The sequence below is a fragment of the Podarcis gaigeae genome, assembly GCF_964106915.1.
Source record: "Podarcis gaigeae genome assembly, chromosome: 8".
In the NCBI taxonomy this organism is placed as follows: domain Eukaryota; kingdom Metazoa; phylum Chordata; class Lepidosauria; order Squamata; family Lacertidae; genus Podarcis; species Podarcis gaigeae.
Window position 1 is genome coordinate 57,893,999 of NC_139684.1, and position 26,244 is coordinate 57,920,242.

A 26,244-nucleotide genomic window follows, 5' to 3' on the forward strand; every position below is an offset into this window, starting at 1 on the left:
CGGATCCGCCTGCGCCCTGGCCGGGCTGCTGCTGCCACCGCCGAGCTGGGCGCCAGGATGCGGCTCCCGCCGGCCCCGATCCCCTTGCTCTTCCCCATGCTGCTGTTGCTGCTGCTGGCGGGAGAGCCCTGGGCCCGCCGGGCGTCGAGCCGCGCCGCCGCCTCCTGCCCGCAGCAGCAGCAGCCGCCCCAGCAGCGCCGGCTCAGCGGGCGAGAGCGGCGCGAGATGCAGCGCGAGATCCTGGCCCTGCTGGGCCTGCCGGGCAGACCCCGGCCCCGGACGCGACCCGCCCCGACGGGCACCAAAGCCGCCGCCCGGCAGCAGCAGCAACGGCAGCCGCCCTCGGCTGCGCCGCTCTTCATGCTCGACCTGTACCGCGCGATGGCAAGCCAGGACGACGACGACGACGGGGACGACGAGGGCAGCCCCTGGACGCCGAGCTGGGCGAGGAGTCCCCCGCGGAGCCGGGCCGCCGACGGCGCCGACACCGTCATGAGCTTCGTCAACCTGGGTGAGTGAGCAAGCGAGCGGGGAGGCCCTGCCTACACGGCTCCGACGGCACTGCGATCCGGCGCGGCGCTGCTCTCGAGGAACCTGGCATGGGAGAGCGGCCGCCCTCCGACGCCAGGGGCTGAGAGCCGAGCGGTGGGCGAGGCCGGGGTGGGTACAGGGTGGTCTGCAGCCGGGGACCACCGTGCGGACCAGTAATAATAACAAAACCCCGGAATTCGGCTACTGGCATGGAGAAATAAGGTTTTGTTTGTGTCAGGACGACTGGCTCTTCTTGGGTGCTTCTGAATTCCTGGGCAGAGGTTGCTCATTTTCTGAATTACAGTACTGAGGGGGAGGGGGAGGTAGGGAAATGAACTATTATTTTGTTCCTGGATCCAGCTGAGTTACCTTCTGGTTCTAGTCAAAAAAGCAAGTAGATCCTAGAAGCCGGAAGTCTGCCCATCCTTGGCCTCCTCTAAGGTGTGCAAAAGGCCAGGTGGAATTCAAGGTCTGCAGACTTTAGGCTGTGCAAGTGGCAAACTGAGAATGAAGTAAATTTGCACCTTTTGGGAATGTGCGTAGGATTGCAATCTTGGTGGTACGATGGAGCCCCACAAAATGTCATGACACTTCAATCCCAGACCCACTTTGGGGAGGAAGCCGTTTGTTGAAAGGGATGGATCCATGGGGTGGGAAAGCCCTTCACCCCAAGCAAGGCAGTCCACCCAGCAGTCTCTCCACCAGACCTGCATGGGGCGGGAGGGAGACTGACAGCGGCAACAAATCTCACCCTGAGAAGAGAAAGCAGACAGGGCAGCAAGGTGTTTTCAGGGGGTCCTAGAGGAAACTTAAGCTACTCACTGAGCACTGGGGTGAGGGAAAGCACCAAATAAAGGAAGCAAACCTCCCTTCACATGATTCAGGTACCACCTTCCAAATGTGGGGCCAGCAGGAATACCTATTTCCAACAAATCTTGCAGAAAAAATTGGGGGAGGGGGAAAATGCACACGTCACACTCCGTTGGCAAGAAGAGCAGGGCAGAAATGTGATCATTAACAACAACAGCAACAACACCCTTGCTGTCCCAAGTTGGAATAATACAGTAAATGAAAGAAGCCCCCCACAGGCAGAGTTGGCCAACTTGAACAAAATATTGGGGGAGACAGGTAAGCCCCCCCAACATAATCACATGGTGTGGTGTATTCACACCCTTTGAATGGCAATACCCATCAACTTTTTGGTGGGTGTCCTGGCCCCCTCAAATATTTTATTGGAGGGGTGAAGACCCCATAGCCCCTGGGAGTTGGCTCCTATGAGTATCAGAATTTCAAGCACGGGGGGGGGGGGCAGAGATAGAGAGACTGCATGCATTTTTATACAAGCTGAAGGCTTCAGGAACTTCCCTACCACTTGATGGCATATCATTGTTTTGGCTTTATTTTGGGGAGGCATATCAGTCTGGGTGGCAGAATTCCAACCTGTCTGTACTTTGAGGATTATAGGACTAGTCCAGATTCACAATCCATCTTAGGGTATAATGTTATTTGGCTGTTTGCAGCCTGGGGGGTGGGGAGCAAACAGCCGGTCCTTGAAGGACCACTGTGCAGTCCATCCAGGAGCCAAAGGGGTCCTGTGGCCACCCTGTGCTACATCTTAGTACAGTACATTCAAATGATTCTCTCCCTCCAACTCCCTGTGTATAGACTAGCCTGGTGCTTTTTGCCGTTGTTTTCTGCATTCTGTTTTTTTATGGGGATGCTGAAGCATGCAGCCACATCAGGACCAGCATCCTGATAAGCTTGATGACTTAACTGTGCTGATTGCGCCCTGACCTGCCCTCATGCACATGTTGCCCCTCTGTAACTTGCAGGTGGTGGTTTTTAGCAGTGAGTGACTGGTGGAGCCTGGGTGGGGTGTTCTCATGGTGAAATGTAGCACAACTGCCTTTTATCACAACTAGGAAGAGCAATGTGGCCAAGCCAGAATGGGTTGGATGGAGAGCAGGGGACTCAAGGGCTTCTTTGCCACCTACTGCCAAGCATCCCGCTTGATGGGGGTCACTGCTCCATCAGCACTCGAGGGCAAGAGGGAGGAAAGTGGGGTGGATCAAGCATTGAGAGCCAAGGTGGGGCTTCCCCTCTGGCTGGACCAGGCTCGCAGCCTTGTGACACTTGGAGCAAAGATTCCAAGGAGTCCCATTGCAGGTGGCAAGCAAAGAGGCACTGGAATCCTGTTGAGCCAGTTCTTGTGCCTCTGAACTGCTGACTTACTGAAACTTGGTTGTGTGAGCAGTATATGAAGCGGCTGTTCCATAACCTGCATCCCTCATGTGATACTTCAATTTCGAGCTGGCCCTCTCCTGAGGGTACGCGGTAGGTAACAATTCAAGAACCGGTATGAAATAGATGCAATCAGATTGAAATGTCTAAGTTGGCCTGAAGGAAGCAGCCTTGAATGGCTTCTTTCCCTCCCAACCCTGTCCCATTAATTTATGTGAGACACAATCCTCCCCACATTCATTGTCCAGCAGCACAGTCAATCCTGGGGCAAATCTGTAGGTGCTTCCAGGTGGGCCTTTATTCTGGGATGGGGGGTCCCTGCTCATGCAAGCTATTTTGCAGCACCCACACAAGGTGGTTGTTATTAAAATGCCAGCTTGCATTACTGCCCTATTTAAACCATTCAGCATTGCACGTGAATGCTGCCCATAGTATTGGTTAAAGTGGCACAATCCTGGTCTAGCTTTGCCTATTCTGCTCATGCTCTTGCCAAGCAGTGAGAAAAATAGGGTAATGATTAAAAGGCCCGCCTTGGGTGACAGAACACAGGCTCTGATCCAGCTCTGGTCTTGCATTTGCACATATTAGCATTCCAAATACGGGAAGTGGGGGTTACACATTAGCATTCCAGATACTGGAAGTGGGGGATACATATTAGCATTCCAGATACGGGAAGTGGGGAGTACTTCTCTTCCTTCTCACTGCACCCCACAGCGGGAATCCCGCCCTGTAGCTGGTGCCAAATCCCCCAAGCAATACTAGGAAGCTAATTAAAGCACATATCCTAATTAGCTTTGAAGTGTGTGGGAAGAATCCACATAAGAGGCAGGTGACATTTGTAACTGTGGGAAAGGTTGATGGGGAAACATTGGTGTGCCTTTCTGTGGGTTCTGGCAAAAAAAATGAGGGGAAGGAAGACAATGAGCCCTTTTAAATGTTTTTGGACTACAACACCCATCATTTCTGGCCAGTTGCCAAGCTGGCTAGGGCTGATGGGAGTTGTAGTCCAGCAAGATGGAGGGCTGCCTACCCCTGTTTTAATGGGAGGGAGGTGGTGCAAGCTCCCAGAAGTGAGAGGTCTATTATGAAGGGGCTCTTGCACTCATAAAGACTATTGTATGGAGGAGTTAGCCCAAATGCACGAAGGTGCTTGCTTTGTGTGCAGAATGCACAAGAGGCACCAGCTTAGGCCTCCGGAGGGATATCTGCATAAATGGCTTAGAAGAGGAGTCCCACTCCCATCTGCCCCACCAAGCTCAGTTTTTCCTTAGCCAGCCTCCACCTGCCTACCTTCACACTTGCAACCTCTCCAGGTTTGTGGCACTGCCTGCCATGTCTCAGTGTTGCTCTTGCACAACTAAGGAAGGGAGAAAGAAGGGGACAAAAGTAGACTCAGTTGGTTCTGCCTGTTGTTGGCTCTAGCACCACCTACTGTTGACCTCCCTGTCTTCCACTTTACCAGTTGCAGTGGGCACTAGCTGTCACTGCTAGCGAGCATGACCATGTTGCCAACCCTTGACTTGGAAGCTTGCTGTGCATTTCCCCATGGAAAGCAGGGCAGCTTTGTGCCTACCTGCCTTTATAGTCCACCTACTGTATAGTCCACTGGTGTACCTGGAGCATTCAGAGCCTCAGCCACTACCTGGATATATCCAGGTGCAGACTCCAGCCTAGCTGTGAACTTAGTCTTCAAAAGGAGCACAACCCCATCCAGAACAGGTTGTACTCCCAATTGCCAGTTTGTCACCTCTGTCTTCCCCAGATTAAGTCTCACTTTGTTAGCCTAACACTTCAAGATCTCCACAGCTTCCTGTGAAAAGTACCTTTGGGAGACCTTGGATGACTGGAATTTGTCGTGTAAGATGAATTGCATTTAAAGAAAAAAAACCCAAACCCCTCAAACTCTACTATTCATCATTTAGCAAAAAGGAAGCCACATCTACCCTTTTGCCAAGTTTGTGAGGTGATGCAGGTTTGTAGCAGTTTCTGAGACAACACAGGTTCAAGTCTTCCCACCAACTGGTGTTCCTTTGGCTATCAACACAGTGGCTTGTTCATCTGGCCAGAGTGCACAGAGGGCTGTAGCTCACTCCAGCAGTACCAGCAGCATTGCACTTTCATCATGCAAAAGGTCCCAGGTTCAATCCCCAATGGCATCCAGGTAGGGTTGGGAATGTCCCCTTTCTGAAACTCTTGAGAGCTGCTGCCAGTCACTGTAGGCAATATGCCTGACTTTGTATAAGGCAGCTTCCAGTGTTTGGGAAGGGAATAAAACCACCCTCTTACCCGAGACCATTAATGAGATTGGTTCCCTGCTCATATATCACTTGCTGGTTTTTAGGGTTTGGAGTGCTTCGGGAACAAGTTGGTTGCTTCCCAACAGGCTCCTGCCAAAAGGTTTTAACACACTGCAATTTCACACTCTACGTGCTCTGGAAATGTGGGTTAATTTTCTTGATAACCATAATTAGTGGGCTTTATCTCTTCATGGCTTACAAACCAGCTATGCTCACCATTGAATGTTGCGGGGGGTGGGGAGCAAATTCTGATCACGGACTAGCAAAATATGTTAACATAAACTTAAGTAACTAGGAAATAGAACCAACTTCAGCCTCAATTTGTTTGGCATAATTTGTTCCTGGTTTTTAAACATTCCAGAATTCTTGGAAGGGAAGGGGCCATAGAGAAAAGGATTGAAGAAGGAAGGAGAAAGACACAGATATATTTTGGAGTTCTTTCATAGACACGAAACTTGCCCTTTCTTTTGTTTGGTGAAAGGCATTGTATATCTTGTGGTGCTGACAGCGTTTCAAAACAAAAATGTTAATAATTCTATACTACACCTCATTTCCATTGTTACACAACACCACTTAAATAGGCTCAGGTTTTTTTGTTGAGCAGATTCAAAGGGAAAAAAATACGCCGACATCAGACATTACCCGTTCTAATGAATTTCTCTATCTTTCATACTGCCTTTTATGTATGGTACAAATAAAAGATGCCAGTCTGTCCACGCCTGTTCAGTGCAGGGCGAGTTCATCTTTGGTAGCCTCCCAACAAGGAAACATATGGGAGGCCTCTTGCACCAGAGAAATTCTGAGGACGTTTTAAATTTAGGATTCTCGCTAGCCGCCCTGATTTCCAGCGGAAAGGGCAGCTGCATTGCGCTCCCTGCCTCAACCGCAAGAGCTTTGGACCAAATGCCAAGAGGAAACTGAGGTTGTCTTCTGGGAGTCGCTCGCTGTCCATGGCGACTATTTTTGGGCAACGCAGAAAGCTTGGGGGAGCCACCCAGTTTAATGGCTTGCTTATGTCCTAGGAATGATGGAGCTGGGCCTGCTGCATGGGCCTTGCCTGGGCTCTTGGCAGCCTTGCCAATAAAGTCTTTGGGCACAATCTTGGGAATTTCACCTGCACAAGCACCCCCTCCATCCAGAAAAGAGTGGGAGTTTGCATCTGCTTCCTCGTGGCTGAATTTTGCAATTGGATAATCAGCGGTTGCTTCTGCTGCCATTGTGGGTGGAGCTGCAGCTGCCAATAATCTTCCTTCTGTCAAAGCAGTGCTGTTGCCTCCATAGCTCAGCAGAGTTGTAATTTGAAAACAGTAGCCGACTCTTAAAAGGCCAGTGAGACTGCCTAAAAACTGTGGCTATTTCCCCAACTTCCAGGAATTTAATATCAATCTATCTAAATGGATATTAATGTTTAGTGCTCTTTCTCTAGAAAAAGAGGTGCCGAAACTCACCATGAACGCTTCTCTTGTTCTCTTATAAAGGCAATGGTGCCCACCTGAGAGGTGCCGGAACTGAGTTCCATTAAGTTCTGGCTCGAAAAAAGTCCTGTTAGTGTTCTGTATTATATATTTAATATATAATATCCAAAATATATCTGTTTCTCAGAGAGCAGCACAAGAAAAGAGCAGTGGCATGCAGTCCTGGCATCAGCACCTGGGCTAGTTTGGGCATTCCTGGACAGGTGCTGCTCACTGTAGTGTGGGGGGGGCAGATAGGCATGTACGCAGTTACAGGTGCTTGTTTTTGGGGGTTTTTTTTGTTCTTTAAAGTACAGTATCCTTTCCTACAACAAAATGATGCTTATTCCCAAGTAAATGTCTTTAGCACCAGGCCACTCTACTTTATTGAAGCAAGCTCTACTTTATTCCTCTAGCCATTGTGGTGCTGTGATTTAAATGACTTTACAATGCAAATCTGCCCATACTCAAGAGTTCTTCTTTAAAAAAAAATCGGGGCCGACAAATTTTTCTTCTTGTTGTTTTTCTTTTTGCTTTGATGTACCAGGAAGGTAGAAGCAATTGTTCTGTGGTGTGTGTGTGTGTGTGTGTGTGTGTGTGTGTGTGTGTTAACAGTGTGATTTTCAACTGAAGTAACATGCAGGGTCGGTTAAAGCCATTAAGTCCAAATTCACCTATTTGTACCACTGGCTGAACCTTTCCTCCTTGCAGGGTCCAAACTCCTGCCAAGCTATTCTACAGCTTCCCCCCACCAGTGGAAGACTTGGGGCTCTCAAATTTAGCAGCACCCTGTGCAATGCTAAAATTCGGGGGGGAGGGGGCTCACGCTTCGTTCTACATCTTGTTGGGGTGCCATCGGCACCCAGTGTGTTCAAACCAGTTGTCCTATCCTAAAACCACCTCTGCCCCCACCCCCCTAGTTGTAGGAATACAGGAAGTTGCCTTAGACCGTGTCAAACCAGTGGTCTATTGAGCACAGTATTCTCTACACTGTCTGGCAATGACTCTCACGGCTTTCAGGAATGAGGGTTCACCAGCCCTACCTGGAGACAGGCCTTCTCAGAGGTCCAGAGGGACCCAGGCCACTTCTGAGGCACCAGCCATAATAAAAATGGAAAACTACAACACACAAATAAAGTACATAGAAAAAAGAATGAGACATAATCTGAATGTTTTTAACATTTAACAGATGCTTTTCTAGCCTTTTTCTGTGCACATGCACTAACTATTGAGGGGGGAATCTAGCTTTCATGCAGTAGTGCTGCTGATATTAAGCCCATTCAGACACTTTTGCCCCATAGCTGAATGAGGATCGTTGTTTACCTGCTTCAACATGTTGAAACATTTTGGCCTGATGTACAGAGAAACAACTTGTGAAAGTTATCCAATGCTAAAAGCTTAACAAGCTGCTGGACTGGAGCCCCGCTTTGAGATGCAGGCCCAGGTTAAACCTCTCTCCAACTCCAGTTGAACCTGGGGACTTTTGCCCTGCCCCTGAGCTGCAGTGCTGCTTATCTGGCTCATCTCCCTGCTCAGTAGTTGGAACCCTTGAACAATTAAGCCTTTGAGGGAGGTCTGGACTTCGGCATGCAATTTTAAGGTTCACATTCCACAGAGGGCTGGCATTTTGTTCACTCAGCAGGGACAGGGCGGAAGCTCCCAAGTATGACAGTGATGGCCTCCCTAGTTCTTTATCCTGGCATTTGGAGGCAGACTGCCTCACACCATGGAGACCCCATGCAGCTTTCGTAGTCTTCCAGTTTATGAATTTGTGGTGCACTTGGCTCATTTTGGACTCTGGTTTATTGCAGCCTCCCCCTTTAGATGGTCCTGCATATTACTTCATAGTGTGGCAAGCCAGTGCTTCTGCTTTTGAGGCCACAAGTATCCACCACCACGTCTTGTGGCTTTGAATTCTGCATTATCCCTCTGTTGTTTCCACCCCACCCCCCTGCCACTGCCAAGACTCCCTTGTGGCAGGCTGCTCCTTCCTCTCCCACCCCCCCCCCCCATTTTCTGACTGTTGCAATGGCAAGGAGTGGTACCAGACTATATTTGAAATAAACGGTGAACAGCCCAGAACAAAGTAGTGCAGCTTTTGAATTAAACCCACCTGCTGCCTCATCCTTTATAGTTAAGAGGGCTCCACCTCAGAGGCTCCCAGGCAGGCAGCTGCCAGTTGGGGTGGGAAGCCAGGCCCGATGTCTACAGCAGGTGCTGTTTCTGCTCCTGGTTCTTGCAAAGCCTGAGGCTGGCTAGAGTGACTTCTCTCATACCCACAGCTGAAGGGTCTCCTGGGAAAGCATAGTGGGTGTTTGGCAAGCTGGCAGGCAACATGGTTGCCTCTCGGAGACAGTGTAATTGCTGGCTGGTGGTCTTCAGCTGCGCTTCAGCTGGATTTGGTCTGGCCTCTTGTTTTTGCACATAAGGCAGGGGATAAAACCTCAGTGCAGATAGCAAAGGATTATGGTTGCACTGATTAAGTGGGAAAAGATTCTTCCTACCCACAAGAGAGAAAACTCTGCCCATATTCTCCACATAATGGCACACAGGAAGCTTTCCCCCCCCTCAAATGCCAATACTGGCAACTCCTAACTTCCTTGGGATCCAGGCCTCGAAGGAAGCCGAGAAGATTTTTAAATTTCTGGAGACCAGCATGAAGAATGAGGGAGGATGGGAAGTCAGGGGCAGCCACTGTGGTGTCCTCCAGACAATGTTGGACTCTCAACACCCATGAGCCCTGGCCAGCTTGGCCAGTGGTCAGAGATGAGGGAAGCTGGGTTGCCAAGAACATCTGGAGGGCACCACGTTGGCATTCCCTAAGCTAAGGAGGCGCGTTCAGCTGTCTGGGTTTTTTCCTGTACCACGTATGGAATTTTTGATGCTTGTTTTTTTGTTTGTTTAGATTAATAAGGGTGAGCTGGAAAGCATGTGGGAAATGTGTGGTAAGAGGTTGGAAGCCAAAGGAATGGTATTCAGTGGTCTAGTGCTGGGGGCGTCCCAGCGCTGCTATGAGAAGAAACCATGCAGGAAATAAACTGAGCTGTGGAATGATAGAAAACTTGCTTAACCTGTGTCATGAATATCCCTAGGGCCACTGGCCAAAGACATTTTGCTGTTTATGGGCGAGGGGCAAGATGGTGCCTCCTCACCTGCCACCACTGGCAATGGGATCCTTAACCGCGGGGGTAGTGGTGTGGGACACCACATCCTCCACTGTCTTCAACTGAGGAGGCACAGAGCAAGCCCATTCACTTTCCACACTTCAGCATCTGTCGACTGCCCCATTCTGTCTTATGATAGGGTTGACCCTGAATATTGGAAAGCTAGAGAGGCCCTTTACAGGAAGAGAAGTTCAGGTCAAGGAGCCTCTTCTTTTCTATGTCTGCTCTTGGGAAGATGGGCAGCTCATCATGGGGGGGGGGGGCAGATACATCTTTGTGTATGTACCTCAAAGTACCTGTTAAGTCGCAGGGGGAGAGCGAGAAAGATGGTTTCTGCCCATGAAAGTCTGGTTGTGTAAGCAGCTTATATAAGGCTGGGGGGCTGAAGTGTTCCACACTCTCCCTTCCAGACAAAGTATTGCATTCGGCTTATTTTTTTGGCATGGATTCTGATAGATAGAGTTCTTTCTGCATCTCATTCGAATATATTTTAAGACTTCAGATTCTTTATGTGGTTCGGTGTGCCAGAATTTCCTTTTAATTTAGTGTCCGAAAAAGGCACATGGACCACTCTGAGGCAGCAGGGACTAGTATAATTACAGTGGAGGTGTAATTTATAGAATAAAATGACACTGACACACACACACACACACACACACACGGCTGAAGCTAAAAATACCTTGAAACTGGCAGGGGTGTAAAAGACGTCCTGTGTGCAGACCTGCAGAGATTTTTTTATGGGGCATGCTGGAAGATGTAGAAAATAAATATACTGGAATTATCTGCAGAAATGGAAAAGGTGCTGGAAGGGATGGAGTTTTGTTTGCGTTTTAATGAGAAACTACCTAGTTTGCACTTCTCAAACCTATATATGAACTGAAATACAATTAGCTTTCAAAATTAATACTTGGTCAGGAGCTGATGCTGTTGTGGAGAAGCTTTTAGTTCAAATCTACCCTTAGCCATGAAGCCCTGGTTTTGGGCCAGGCTCCTCACAGGGCTGTTGTGAGGACAAAAAAAGGGTGCTGCCCTTGGAGATACAGTGGGGCACAAATATGAGATGATATTAAAAGCACACTTAAATAGAGCTGCTGAGAGGGGGAGTTTCCACTGAGAAATCAGTGCCTATCTGCTCCCCACCCTGCATTCCCCAATTGCACTGCAGACAATGGTGGGGCACAGAGCAAAGCCACCCGGGGATCTCTTAAGAGGTGGGCCATCATTGGGGAGGAGCAGGTAGTCCTTTAGATACCCTGAAATCAATCTATATGGGGCAGCCTTCCCCAGCCTGGTGCCCTCAAGGTATTTTGAATTACAACTTAAGGTTACCAGATGTCCCCGTTTCCTATGGACAGTCTCCAGATTTACAAATCAGTCCCCTGACAAAATCCATCTATTGGAAGTTGAAAAGTGTCCCCGGATTCATTGAAAAAAATCTTGTAACCTTACTACAACTCCCATCAGCCTCAGCATTCTACAGTGGGGCTGGTGGGTGTTGCCTGGAACATCTGTAGGGTACCAGGTATAGGACTTTAAAGGTGACAGCCAGCTGTTAGAGTGGAAGCAAACTGAGAGCCAATTTAGATGACAAAGGAGTCACATACTCTGAGTAGCAAGCTCCTGTCAGCATCCCGAGAGCTTCATTCTGCATCAGACATAAAAAAAACCACCCACGTTATTAGGCCAACCAAAATATCACAGAAAGAGCAGGCAATCTTTTGAATTGTTCAGAGCTCAACATCAGGCCAGATAGTAAACAAAGCAAGTGGAGGAGAACATATTAGCTGATGGTAACAAAAGAATTTGCTTTCTTTAGCATCCAGCCTAATGAAGAGCTCTGGGGAACTTGAAACTAGGTGTAGTCCTAATATAGATCTGAGTTTTTTGTCTGGACCAACACGGCTAACCTTTTTTCTTTTTGTTCTGTGCCAGCTGCAGCTTCTGAACATTCTTCAAAGGCAGCCCCACCTAGGGCGCAGTGTGGTAGTCCAGCCCATGAGAGCCTGGCTGTGCCCAGGCTCAAACTGAACCATGATGAAAGCCTGTGGATGCTCCCACTCCCCACCCCCAAGCTCACAACAGGACAGTAAAAATGTGTGTGCGTTTGAGCAACACGAGAGTGCTACTGTGCTCAAATCCTGCTTGCAGATTTCCCCACAGGCATCTGGTTGACCATTGCAAGAACAGAATGCCAATCTAGATCTTGGCTTGATCCAGCTGCAGGCTCTTCTTATGTTCTCATTGAAACACCCTCAGCACTCCCAAAATGTTTTGGCTGCTTCCTTTGCCTGTGGTGAGTTCTGCCTCCTCCTCCTCTCCTTCAGTGGCAGCAGAGTTGCCCATCCCTCTTTGCCAGGCCCAGACCTCTGGCCAGGAAGAGCGCTGTGTCCGCATCCGCCCAGGGTCGGGCACCCTGCCAGAGTCGCCTTTATTTTCTTTAAAAACAAAATGAGGAGTTTGTGGTGAACCCAGTAGCTGGAAGGAATGACTTTTAAAAGACAGAGATGCATAATTAAAATCTCAGCATTCTGTTTGGGAGAAGGGCCCTCCGTCGCTCACTCCCCTTATGTAAACATCCAGCCTGACATGATGATCAGAGTTAACAAAAGAGAGTGGAAAATATGAAGCAAACACAAAAGCAATTAACATGCCAAATAACATCAAGCTGTGTTTTCTGTAGCCTCAAACTATTTTGATTTCATTATTAAAGGACACAGTCCTAGGACTTTCCATCTAGCATGGTTTTATTAGCAAATGATTTAGAGAAAGATAGCAATGGCTAGAAGCTAGGAATTGGTGCCGTGTCTGTAGAGTACACAGCATCAGGGTTTTGGTGCTGCCAGAGCATGAACCTGCCTCTCCTGTGCCTCAGTAGTACCACACAAGGGCCTCTCTGCCATGCTGGAATGGGTTCAGAGGTACCTTATCAGAAAACTATGTCATATCCATTTTACTGCATTTTAAAAGCTATCTATCCACCTCAAAACATATGCAGGTACAAACAGCATTGGAAGTGGGTTTGCATGTAGCTGCTCCAATATCATCATGAGCATAAATCATCAGTGTCCAATGCAAAGGATGCCTACAGGGGTCTCAAAATTTCCATTTGTACCATTTGTAAAGGCAGGGCTAGGTGGGATGTCCTTGGTCACCAGGTGGATTAACCTTCAGATGCAGGTGTCATTGTAGGCTCTGTTCTCCCTCTCAATGTTCCTTGGTTGTCTTTCAAAGCATCCAGTGTCTTAGGTTGGTGACTTTTGCTGGCTGCTTCCATATGGGTGTTTATTGTGGGATGGGTGCATCGTGCATGCCATCTTTTTGCAGCACCCACATGGCATGGTTGGCATCAAAATGTCAGCCCATAATCCAGATATCCCCTTTCCATGGAAAAGTCAAAGAGTTTTTAAAAGCCTGTTGCCAAGGTTCTGTTTGGGACATAACAATGGCCCATTTGCAAATTAAGCCTGCATGGAGACGCCCAGAGTGTTTCAGAGCAGCAGCAAGTGATTATCAGGATCCCCCAGTGTAGATGAATAATTGTCATCATCAAGCATCCCTGAAAGGCAGTCCTGAGAGAGTGTGTGAGTGTGTGGGGGCGCGCGCTCACACACACACACACACACACACACACACACTTGTTTGTTTGTTTGTTTGTTTGTTTGGTCTTCTCTTTCACCTTCCAACCATGAGAAGCTTATGGAGTATGGCCCTCCCCCAGGCTTGGTTTCCTTGAGGAAAACAGCCACTGGAGGCTTAGGGTGTTGAAATATACTTGGAAACTCAGTACATAACAGGTGTTTTGTAATATTTGTGGTTATTTACAAAGGTACAGGGACGCGGGTGGCGCTGTGGGTAAAACCTCAGCGCCTAGGACTTGCCGATCGCCAGGTCGGCGGTTCGAATCCCCGCGGTGGGGTGCGCTCCCATTGCTCGGTCCCAGCGCCTGCCAACCTAGCAGTTTGAAAGCACCCCCGGGTGCAAGTAGATAAATAGGGACCGCTTACTAGCGGGAAGGTAAACGGCATTCCGTGTGCTGCGCTGGCTCGCCAGATGCAGCTTGTCACGCTGGCCACGTGACCCAGAAGTGTCTGCGGACAGCGCTGGCACCCGGCCTCTTAAGTGAGATGGGCACACAACCCTAGAGTCGGACACGAGTGGCCCGTACGGGCAGGGGTACCTTTACCTTTACCTTTTTACAAAGGCACAGATGGGATATAGATGGAGACACAGCTTAAACTCTCCAACAACAGACAGCCAAAGTCCACTAGGATCCATATACCTACAGGACTGCCTCTCCTGGTAAGCCCTGTGGAGGACCTTAAGGTCCACAAATGACAACATTTTGGAGGTCCCAGGTTGCAAGGTAGTTAGATTGGTCTCATCTAGGACCAGGGCCTTTTCAGTACTGGCCCCGACTTGGTGGAACGCTCTGTCACAAGAGACTAGGGCCCTGAGGGACTTGACACCTTTCCACAGGGCCTACAAGACAGAGCTGTTCTGCCTGGCCTTTGGTTTGGACTCAGTCTGACCCTTGTGTTTCCCTCCCCTTATGGTTTTGATTTATGGACTACTTTTAAAATGAGGCTGCATTTTAGATTGCATTTTAACCTGTATTTTAAATTGGGGGTTTCCCCCCTGTTAGGTTTTTTACTGTAATTTTACTGATGTTAGCTGCCCTGAGCCCAGCTCTGGCCGGGGGGAGGGCAGAGTATAAATAAATTTTATTATTATTATTAGTAGTAGTAGTAGTAGTAGTTCCACATCAGATAAATCAGTGAAATAAAGTAGGAGGAGAATAGTGCTTGGATGTACATTAAAAGATAAACATATTTGCTTAACCAGTTTTATTGGGTCAAAGTGCATTGGGATGTGAAGATGTATGCTCTTAACCCTTTGCTTTTCCAAACAAGCACACGATTGCTTTAAGTAATAAATCCCAGAGAAGTTATTGCCTAAGTTCTTCCCCTCACAACCCTCCATCCTGCCCTGGCAGTTGGTTAGTAAGAAGCATTTCTAGGAAAAGGGGTTCCCCTCCCCTTTGATTGCAGAGTGCCTCAAAGCTAAATAACGTCTCTATTAAACTTCCATAATCCTGTAAACAGATGGGAAAGAACATGTGGGTTTGGTTTAGGTTTGTTTTCAGTGTTTGCATAGTACTAATGAACTTCATTTACAATCCCCAAGGTGAGAAATGTTCTCTGGGTGCCTGGCCTGCAGGCACCATTAGTGGAGTAACAGCATTTTTTGGAATGTGCAGGAGGCAGGTCTCAGCCTGAAAATAAAGGGCAGATTAAAGTAAAGAGTGCATCTGAGCACATGAAGGTTGCCTTTCCTTTTAACAATCATCATGAGCTACACACACACACACCATGGGGTAAAGGTATCTAACCTTCTATTCTGGCTTGGCCCCCAGAACCTCTGTTTTTAGAAATTGCCCATGAGTGCAAAAACAGTGTTTTTACACGCTCCTGTGCTTTATAATATGGTCACATTCTTAGATGCAGGGGTGGTAGTCTGGGAGCACACAAAGCTTTTGAGACTGTCTCCTCACCCCCTGAACAAATATAAAATTGAACCCATCCAACTATCACTGCCTTTGCTTGCTTTAATGCCACCCTTCAATTAAAAAGTCCCAGGGCAATTTATAGTAGGTTACAAAAAGGCAGCAAAATGACATTAAAACGATGTTGCCAAGAGGAAAGGGCAGCACGGAAAACAATCAGAGCAGAGATGTTAAATGATCAGAGAGATCAGAAAGCCAGGAGAACCAAAAATGTAGTTGCCAAGTGCCTAAAAATACGACCAGCCCAATATGTTTTGCTGCCTGAGGCAAACAAGATGCCTCCTCCACTTCACCCCTTCGACTAGCAGCTGAATCTTATTTCAACACTAGCTGTAAGGCAGAGACCTCTATCTCATATGGCTAATAATAATAATAATAATAAATTTTATTTATATCCCGCCCTCCCCAGCCAAAGCCGGGCTCAGGGCGGCTAACAACAATCAAATAATCAAAATGGCTAGCTTAGGGATTGCCAGGTAAGCAGTGTGGCACATGCACAAGTGAGCCCTGTCCTCCAACATCTCCTTGCTCCCTGTTCATCACATTGCTTGGCCAGACAAATGCTGCAGAGGCAACACCCACATGTGCCGTGGGAACAAAGCAGCAATGCATTCACGTACATGGGGCCAGCTGGAGAGTATGGCCTGTGCTGGCTGCCTCTCTGCCTGCTCACTTGGCCAGGGGCCTTTCCCAGCACTGCCATGTATGACATGGGAGCGGAAGATGACTAGGCCAGCCCAACCAGGCCCACATCCCCACCGGGAGGACAACTCAAGAGGAATAGCTGGGAATGCTTGGGCATGGAGAAAGTGGGTGGAGACAAGTTCTTTTCCCTCTCCCAAAACTCTAGAACTCGTGGCCATCCAATGAATCTGAATGTTGGAAGATAAAAGAAAGGACTTCTTCATGCAGCACGGTTAAACTTGCTCCCACAGGAGGCAGTGATGGCCACCAACTTGGATGGCTTTAAAAGAGAATTGGACAAATTCACAGGGGAGAGGGCTATCAATAGCTATGCTCCGCATCAGCAGTCAAAGGTAGCAATGCTTCTGAATGCATCTTCCTGGAAACTACAGGAGGGGAGAGGGCTCTTGCATTCAGGTTGTGCTTTGGGGCTTCCTGTTGGGTCATCTGGTTGGTGCCAAGGACACCTTTTGGATGCCAGCAGAAGGTGGGAAATGCTTTGCTCAGGTGACAGACCTGCTTCCCGGCTTGAGAGGTTTCTGTCAGTGTAGCTGAGATGGCTAGAAAAACAAGGAAAGGATAAAGTGTGTGTGTGTGCCTGGCTTAAGCAGACAGCTCCTAAACTTGAAGATGTTTGTCAGACTTGGAAATAAAAACAAACACAAGCAGTCCAACCCCCATCAAGTTCTCTCTGCCTCGGTTCCCTTAATTGGGAAGGGAAGTATTCCTTTGGAAACCGCAGCCCACCCTAACCTCTCCTGGCACGTCACAGACAGTCAAGCCCTTTTCACACACCAAAAAGGGGGGAGGAAAGCAGCTGTTTTCTCCCAGCTAACCGCCAGGCCTCTGCACTGCTACTTAACAACCACTAAATTCCAGGATGCTAAAGTGCCTCCCCCAACCTGCTGCTCTCCAGATGTTTATGGGGGAGCATCAGGTTGGCGAAGGATGCCCTATGGAACGCTAGGGAGTGCAATTCTCTCCTAATTCTCCTGACCGCTGAACTGCTGTGAGCTGAAATCAAGAAAGGTACAGGAGGATCTTACTAGTGTGGCCTGAGAGATGGCTTTCAGAGGTTTTCTTTGAAAATAAAGTGGATCAATGGCATTTGTTCTTGTACATCCTTTGTTCCCCTTGCCAGGTTTTGAGAGCCAGTTTCATGGGCGTAGCCAAGGGGAGGGGCAGGGGGCAGCTGCCCCCCTAAATCAATAAAAACCAATAAAAATACATAACTAACTGAGGTTCTGCCCCCTCAAAAGGCCTGCCCCCCTAACAAAAATCCTGGCTTCGCCCAGGGCCAGTTTAATTCTGTTACTCCTATAGCGTGTGTTATAGATTAAGAGCTTGCAACCAAAGGAGATTCTGCCATTATTTTATTTTATTATTTTAATGCTGCATCTCTGCAGCTGTATCTATCTGTCTTTTACCATATGACGACTGTGCTTCTAAGCCATGGAAGAACTGTGAGACATATTGATTAGTCAGGAGGGGAAATTCCCTGTGAAAAAATGTGACCCATAACTTCATGATGCTTTACCTCCCTCCTTAGGAGGAGGACATGTGTTTTATGTTACATAGATTGACTCACATCCATTGCCTTTGCCACCCCTCAACCTTCAGTCAACAAAGTTTTCAGAAGGCATTTTCTCCTGGCAGATTGGGTGTGTGCTAAACTTGTATGTATTTTAAACTAAGTAAATAGAGCCAGTGCTATGTAGTGGTTAGAGTGTTGGGCTAGGATCTGGGAGAGGGAGGTGGAAAGCCCTACTTACCTGTGAAGCTCACTGGGTGACCTTGGGCCAGTCACAGTCTCTCACCCTCACAGGGCTGTTGTGAGGATAAAGTGGGGAGGGGAACAACCACCTTTAGCTCCTTCGTGGGAAGGTGAAATAGAAATGTAGTAAATAAATAAGATTTGAGTAATGTGGAGTGAAGGCTAAAGTGCATTCCAAGCATAGCAAAAGGACAGCATCAAACTGTGTAGTGAAAATTAATAAAATAAATCACCTCCTTTTTTTAGTTAACTGATATTTTATTTGGCTATTTTATTAAGATTTTACTGGTGTTTAGCATTCTGCTCTTTTAAATGATCATTGCATTGGTTTGTCTTTAAATGTATACAACACTGTGATAACTATGGTGGCTTGCTTACTATGGTGGCTTGCTTCGTGCCATCATATATCTTTAGGCATCATGCAAAAACCTTCCTTTATAACCAAGCCTTTATCCTTTAGCTATCTGTGGCCTTTTAGAAGTGGGTGGGATATTTTTAATGTATTTCTTTCTGCTTTTTTTTAATGTATCTATGTGGGGGTTTTTTGTCTGTCCTCAGTTGTAAGTCACTTTGGGTTGCACCAGGCAAGTTAAAGCGACTTAATTCAGTAAACAACAACAATAGAGAATGTGGCTTAAAGATGTCCCAATAATCCATGTGTTGGGGGTGTGTGCGTGTGTGTGTGTAATCATGTCCCAATTCTTTCCAGTTGAACTAGATTGGGACATCTTCCACCAGAAGCCTTATTGGAAGGAATTCAGGTTCGACTTGACACAGATCCCAACAGGGGAGTCTGTGACAGCGGCTGAATTCCGAATTTACAAGATGCAAAGCTTCAGTTGGCATGTCAACAAAACCCTTCATGTCAGCATATATGAGATTGTCCAAGAACATTCTAACAGGTACAGTAAGAGCAAACTAACTTCTGACCCAGAACACACAACTGTCAAACCATGGGGACTAATAACTGTTCGACATTACAATCCCATTGGAGCAGGAGTAGGGAACTGCTTGTAGCCCAAGGGCTGAATTAAAACCCAGCCGAAACATTTGCTGAGTACCAGGTAGGGTAAGGTATTTGTGGTTATGGCATTTTTTAAAAAGCCAAGCCAAATCAAAGAACAAACATCCATTGCAAAAGTTTCATCATGAGCCTCACAGAACATATTGGAAATTAATGCAGTAGAAAAAAGCTCATATCCAATTGCAGACTCCCATCAGATATAGCAAAGTGATGATCTGAGGAGCTGGGAGATGGAAGGAGGAGCAGGAAAGCAGTTTCTGGATGCTGCAAGCTGAAGGTGGATAGCATTTCAGGCTCATAGCAGCATCCTTAGAGGCAGATGCTTCCTCTTGCTTCCTGGATAAGAAGAGAGCAGCTCAGCAATTTTATGCCTTAGTCAAGTTGGGAAGCAGTTCTCAAGCCATGCCTTGCATGGCAGCATATGTGGAAAGTTGTAGAAAGTCTGGCTTTGCAAAAAAAAAAAATATGCCCCAAAATTGCCACAGTTGCTGGGATTGGCATAGGATGATGTCACATGTTGGTTGCCCCAAATGGCCTTGTGGGCTAAATGAGAAGGCCTGGTGAGCCTAACTAGATGCACAGGGCCAAAGTCCCCCTCGGCTGCACTTACAGGCAGTATCCCACAGGAAGAACTCCTACATCATGTTAGACTGCAAGTAACAACATTCTATTGAGAGTCATACAGGAGACATTCCCTATGGGTTAGGAACATAGACAGCTGCCTTACTCAGTGCCAGATCATTGGTCCATCTAGCTCAGCAGCGACTTTCCAGGAGATGCTGGGAATTGAACCTGGGAACTTCTGCATGCAATGCAGATATTCTATCGCTGAGCTACATTCCTTCTTTCAAATATATACAGTCATTTTTACAGAAAAGGAAGTTCATTTACACCAAGTCAGATCATTGGTCCATCTCTCAATAATGTCCACACTGACTGGCAGGTTTTCAGACAGGTGACATTTCCACCCCTGCCGGGAGATGCCAGGGATTGAGCCTGGGACCTACTGCATGTAAAGCAGATGCTTGACCACTAAGCTACAGCCCTGCCCAGTATTCTCAGGTCATTCCAATTATTTTAAAATTTACACATACAGATCCCAGAATCAGAATGCAAAAAGGTTTACTAGGTAGGGAGAATCCCCTGTGAAATATAGGAAGTAACTTTTAAATAAATGCACCAACACTACAGGTGCACCATTCATACAAATATTAAGTGAACAAATGCAGAAAATAAGAAGTAACTGCTGCAAAGAAAATTTCCTTTACAGGAAATCTTGCAGGAAATCTATAAAATCTTGGGGAAGCCAGATAGTAGCTTTCGCCAACCTAGTGCCCTCCAGATTCCATCAGCCCCCAGATAACACATTCAGATGATGCTGGGTCTGATGGGAGTTGTACCCTAAGTCTTCCAGTGGGGCACTAAGTTGGGGAAGGCTGCCTTGTATCACAGTGTTGTTGTTTCTTTTAAAAAAAGCATTTTGTACTTGGAGCAGCTGTTCTTATACTTGCTTTCTGCTACTCCAGGGACTCAGACCTGCTTCTCTTGGACCTCCAGGATATCCTGGCTGGGACAGAGGGCTGGCTGGTGTTCGACGTCGCAGCTGCAAGTAATCACTGGCTGTTACACCGCAAATACAACTTGGGCTTAAGGCTCTATGTGGAGACAGAGGACGGTAAGGCTAATGGGATTTTTGATTGATTGATTTTTTTTGCAGTTTTTAGGAATCCCATTTCGTGGTAAGAGTTGTTATGTTGGTTGTAGAGAACAAGAGCAGCAAACTTGATAAGGTGGTATTGCATATGGAACCATCCTCTGTTCACGTACGGCTTATTTATTTATATTAAAAAATTGTATCGCTCCATAGCATAAAAAATAACAAATAGGTTTACAAAAGTATCCATATGTCCAAAAGGCAGCAGCCAGATTACTGGCTGGGGTTCCATTTAGATCTCATATAGCACCCGTTATATGAAAAGAAAAGAAACACTACTTACCAAGCAGCCTAAGCAGCAAAACTCTAGGAAGAAAGAGCAGCTGGCAGGGCAATAATATGAGACATTTGGAAAGCCTTGAGCACCCTTTGGTGGAAAGGCAGGATACAAATTTCAACAGGCAAATAAGATTAAATGTGTAGCCTGATATATATCAAAGTTGGAAAGGCCTCAAAAAATGGAAGATAACTTTTCGAGGAAGGCAAAGCACATTATGACTATAATCCGATTTCTATCTAGTCATTGAAAACTTGAAAATGCCATTTGCTAACTGCCAAGGAAAGCACCAGAGTCTCTGTGTGCCTGTTCTCCCTTTTCAGGATTCTTATCCTCCCTAGTGGGGTGCCCTGGGCAATGACCCCTAAACAGATTAACACCCCCACCTATTAATCTGATGTACAGCAGTATTAACATAGTGGAAAGGGTTTGTTTTTTGGATTCTGCAGGACAGAGTGTTGATCCTGGATCAGCTGGCCTCTTGGGTCGCCGCGGACCGCGCTCCAAGCAGCCCTTCGTGGTGACATTTTTCCGGGCAAGCCAAAACCAAGTCAGAGTCCCGCGTGCAGCCAAGCACCTGAGGAAGAGGCAGCACAAGAAGAGCCACAGCTTCCCCCACTCAAACAGGCTCCCAGGAGCATTTGGTAAGGAGCAGAAGGGCTGTAGAAGCAGCTAGGGAATTGGCTTAGTGAAGGATAGTCAGACTTTGCCCCCAGGCTGAGCCACAGAGGGTCATTTGTTCTGTCACTCAGGCACATGTCTTCTTCAGATGCAGCCCCAGCATGGACTCAGAAGCAGGCTACTGCACCTGGCATCCAGCAGGCCCTTCAGTGCTGCGAGGTGACTGGCAGGCTGTTAGCAACAAGGGAACTAGGATGCTTCCACCTGGAAGCTTATTGTGGAATTGGGTCTTAAGAAATGGGGAATCAGCCATTGCTTCTTCACCCCAGAATCCTAGGTTGTAAATTGATGCCTGCCAGCACTTGGCAGAGACTAATTCAGTCTGTGCCCAGCCTCTGTCTTTGGAATGAACTCTGGTTCAGGGCTTTCCAGACTGATTTTTTATTCCATCCCCTGTGACACACAGAACTTTCTGTAGCACCTAGGAAGAGATCTGGAGAATTCTGTTGTGGCTTTTGGGTTGGTCCTAATAAAGGCACTGCCCAGCACTGGCTAGTGAAATATAAACCACGCCAGGTTAAAACGAATGATAAAAACCACAAGAAAGATCCTGATGCAACCAAGTGCCAAGGAGAAAAGCAATTGGCTCGAAACATAAAAGCATAAGCCGACCTCTGCTGGATCAGGCCAATGGCTCCTTTCATCCAGCATCCTGTTCTCATATGGCCAACCAGATGCCCCAGTGGGAAACCCCTAAGCAGGACCCGAGCACAAGAGCCCTCTCCCCTCTTGCAGTTTCCAGCAACTATATTCAGAAGCATTGTTGTCTCCAGCTGTGGAGGCAGAGCACAGAGATCATGGCTATTAGCTCTTTCTGAACAGCCTCAAGGTGGGCACCAACACAGAGAATGGCCAAGTCTCCTTGGCATCAGCTGTGCAGCTCAGGCCACACCCCTAATTCAAATCCCCCCCCCCCTTGCCCTGGAACCACTATTAGCGGCTGGTGGAGGGGAACCTGCAGGCATCCATTGTGCTGTTACCTGTAGCAGCGACAGTTTTGATCATCAGGGTGATGGTGTGGGAATAGAGTTCCTGGTCCTGGTCCACTTTATCCCCCCCCCCCACCAGCAGTTGCTTTAATAATGTTAGTAATGTTGAAAAAGATGCTGGAGACACATTTCCTCTTCTTTCCCATCTATTGTGGCTTCGAGGCTTACCAGGCTCATCAACTGGCTGCCGGGGCTTGGCAGGTAGCTGAGTCCATTTAGCTGGTCAGCAGTGCCTGTAAACTCCTTCGGATGCAGCCCCATCTGTGCCTGCCCTAGACCCAACATCATTGGGCAAAGGGCAAGTAGGCACAGTGTTGTTCAAATGGCCTGCTGGGGGGGCAGAGGTTGCCCACCACTGCCCTTCCATGGTGCAGATTTCCCTTTGCCTTATTGCCCATTCAGTGAATGATAGAGAACCATCTGCCTTTTGATGGACATTCTTGGTCCTTCCCCCCCAGATGATGTCCACATTTCTGAAGGGCGGCAAGTGTGCAGAAGGCACGAGATGTATGTCGACTTTCAAGAGCTTAAATGGATGGTAACTATTTTAAAAATGTTGTTCTTTACATAAGTCATTTCCCCCAGAAAAGTTAAATATCTTAGCATCACCTTCCCCTTCTCCTTTCCAATCTTTTCAGTCTTTCTGAACCCATTTCTTTCAAAGTCATGGCAGGTTTATATAGAGCATTATTTTCTCAGGGATTCCCAAGGTGGCATCCCAAAGAAGTGAATCGCTGCTCCCATAAGCCCAGCTTGTGTGCACCCAAGCACACCCAGACTCCCATGCAGGAAACCGCCCCTAACCCACATTGCTGTGGCAGAGTACCGATCTCTCTGTGTCTCATTCTGATCAGCAACTTACAAAGAAAAGGTGTGGCTTAGATATCAGAAGTTTTGGGGACTCACGCAGATCTCTTAAAAAGAAAAAGAAAAAAGACTACCAGTGCAGTCCTAGAGCTAGTACAAGCCAAGGGTGAAGCTGGCAGTAGTTTCACTGCTCTGCTAGTGCCCTTCCCTGTGGTCTCATGCCAGCAGGGTAGAAATGAGCTCCTTCATCCCTTTCAGGATGGATTTTTTTAAAAAAAACTAATTTCCCTTCCACTGGGAACAAAAAAAAAAGATTTCTCCTGGGTTTGGGGGCTAGGAAAGCTTGGATCCTTCAGATTCCTCCTCCAACGTACCCCACACTGCCCCCAACACAAACCTCGCCAACACTGGAGGGCTGGCGTCTGAAGGGCCAGGGTCACAGACATTTCTGTGGTGATGAGGAAGGGAATCCAGTGGTGTCTGATCTCTCTCCCTGACCTCATTATCATTATCATGTTATTGTTTTATTTATCACCTTTCATGTGAGTCTCTAGGCCATTTGCAAACACGCCATAAAAACTAAAATGGTTTCAAAACAGTACCAAAAGACTCCTGAGACAGAGATGTTTTTACCCAGGTGAAAAAGCCTTTCAAAAGATAAATGTCTTCCATTGATTCTGGAGGGTGCAGATAACAGGTGCCTGTTGTATCTCAGTGGAGAGGCTGTTCCACCCAAGAGGAGCAGTCACACTGAAAGCCCTGCTCGGAGCTGCTGTGGAGACAGCTGCTGATATTTTGGGGACTTCAAGCAGAAACTCAAACGCAGCAACCAACTGCACCCTAAGATTGAAGCCTAATTTTAGGAAAACTGGTAAAGTCAGAGTTCTTTAAATGCCTTTGCTGCAGGTAAGCTTTTTTAGCCACACCTTCTCCTAAGTTGTTTTGCTTTGTTCTTCCAGGACTGGGTGATTGCCCCGCGGGGCTACTCCGCTTTCTACTGCGCAGGGGACTGCGCTTTCCCTTTGGACTCCTGCATGAATGCCACAAATCATGCCATCCTTCAGTCCCTGGTCAGTGTCTCCGCATGGCAGAGGGCACCTTGGAACAAGAGAGGCAAGCTAGAGGGGATTGTCTGTAGGTGTTGGGGAAGCCCATAGCTCAGGAGCAGAGCAGGTTCAATCCCCAATGGCATCTCCAGGTAGGGCTGGGATAAGACTTCCATTTGAAATCCTGGAGATTTCCTGCCAGTTGACAGTACTGAGCTAGATGGACTTTGAGCAGCTTCCTGTGCCTTTCTGATCGGAAGTGGGGTGCACCCTTGTTCCACTATTCCCCTTAGGTCAGTAGCTTTCACTGATCCCTTTAGTACACTTGGTAGTGTAGGGAACTGGATTGGGCTGGGCAGTTCTCTCTCCTACAGCTTGCGGGCCAGGTTTGATGAATGAGAAGGGTTGCCCACTTGACAAATCATCTGATGTCACAATGACATCGGGAGATTTGGTTGTGCTTTAATTATCTGTCCCTCAAGTGCGGCAGATGCTCCAGGTCCCAGCCTTTCACTTGCAGCATCTTTCCTCCTGTGTTAACACCCCTCACCCAAAGCCTTAATGCTCCCTTCAACCTCAAACCTGATCACGTCTTTCCTTTTCCTGGCTTTTTTTTTTAATTGCAAAGAGATCTATAAAATGCAGCCACACATCTTATATATAGTTTGGCCCTTAGGGAAGCTGAAGCATAGATGCCATGGTGGCCTTCCTTCTTGCAGCCCTCAGGGAATTCTGGTGCCTGGTGGAAATGCACGTGGTGATGTATCTTTGGACTACAACTTCCATCAGCCCCATCCAGTAGGGCTCTGGCTCCAACTGACTGGGTTTCAAAACAATTGCCCTAGTGTTTGCATGGGCAGGGGACAAGTCAGGAGAGGCAGAGGGAGCAAGCTTGCAATGCTGTATCTCTCTCACCCCAGCTACAAAAGCTGTTTCCCATGCTGAAATGAGTTCACTTACTCTCAGGACCCAATGCAACCCCAGAGACCTCATAAATTGGGCCTTTAGACAGGCAATTGAGCATGAGGCCGTCTTTCCCTGCAAAGCAGGTGCTCTCCAATCGGTTCTCCCCTCTGTTGCAAGAGCTTCTTGTTCACTTCATTGGGGTGGGGAGGCAGTTCCAGGTTGCATCATGATCCCTCGAAAGACATCGTGATAATCCCCCACTCCCCTTCAGCTGGAATTCAGTGGGATAAAAGTAGATGTGCAGTGGAAGCAACAGCCGCTGCAATCTGACTTCCAGCCCCTCGATAGTTGCCTTCCAGCGATGGTGCCTTGAGAGAGGCTCCAACATAAACTGCAATTCAAGCTGCCAAACGGTTTTGAATAAATATTTTTGCCAACACGGACAAATAACCTACTCATGGAAATTGATGCCTTTTCTCCGTATACACAAGTGCTGCTTTGAAGTTTTTTCCTTCTCCAAATCAAGATGCTAGGGTGGGGGAGGCTGGGGGTGTGCACATTCAGCCTTTGGACCTCGGGGGCTGGATACTCAACGCTCCAACCAAGCCGGACAATTTCCGATGGAGGAGAGCTCCAATGACTGCATCTCCCTTTAACTCCATTTTCAGGTTCACCTGATGAAGCCTGAAACAGTCCCCAAGGCCTGCTGCGCACCCACCAAGCTCAGCGCCACCTCCGTCCTCTATTATGACAGCAACAACAACGTCATCCTCAAGAAACACCGCAACATGGTGGTCAAGACGTGTGGCTGCCACTGATGCCTGGGTGGACATTGGACTGCTGCTGCATGCAGGAAAGAGGCAGGAGGGAAGCCCTGGCAGTCTGCGGGCCCTGAGCACCTGTTGGAGAGGAAGGGGACTAAAATCTTGCCACTATGCAGTAAGTGAAGGAGTCGGCTCTTCCCGCCTGACCTTGAGCTGACACAGACTCAGGCTGTTTGGCTGGAGGTCAGTTGGTTCACATCCTCAACAAACTGAACAATCCCCCACAGAGGAACCTTTGCCAAGCAAACTAAAACATGATCTGGCTGCA

The 26,244-nt window shown here is 47.8% G+C and overlaps 1 protein-coding gene and 2 long non-coding RNA genes across 3 annotated transcripts; 2 read left to right on the forward strand and 1 right to left on the reverse strand.

Moving 5' to 3' along the window:
- Nucleotides 1-43: 43 nt before the first annotated feature.
- On the forward strand, nt 44-26,244 carry LOC310850367 (bone morphogenetic protein 8B-like). The gene is made up of 7 exons (XM_083751825.1): nt 44-511; nt 18,418-18,610; nt 20,259-20,407; nt 21,173-21,367; nt 22,852-22,931; nt 24,160-24,270; nt 25,821-26,244. The coding sequence occupies exons 1-7, from the start codon at nt 58-60 to the stop codon at nt 25,968-25,970; spliced, it is 1,332 nt and encodes a 443-aa protein (XP_083607951.1). The 5' UTR covers nt 44-57; the 3' UTR covers nt 25,971-26,244.
- Nucleotides 12,414-20,351, reverse strand: LOC310850473. Its single transcript, XR_014567353.1, has 2 exons — nt 20,240-20,351; nt 12,414-13,256 (listed from the first exon to the last, which is right to left on the reverse strand). It is a non-coding gene; the product is annotated as an uncharacterized lncRNA (long non-coding RNA).
- Nucleotides 13,301-15,607, forward strand: LOC310850450. Its single transcript, XR_014567326.1, has 3 exons — nt 13,301-13,445; nt 13,482-13,513; nt 13,889-15,607. It is a non-coding gene; the product is annotated as an uncharacterized lncRNA (long non-coding RNA).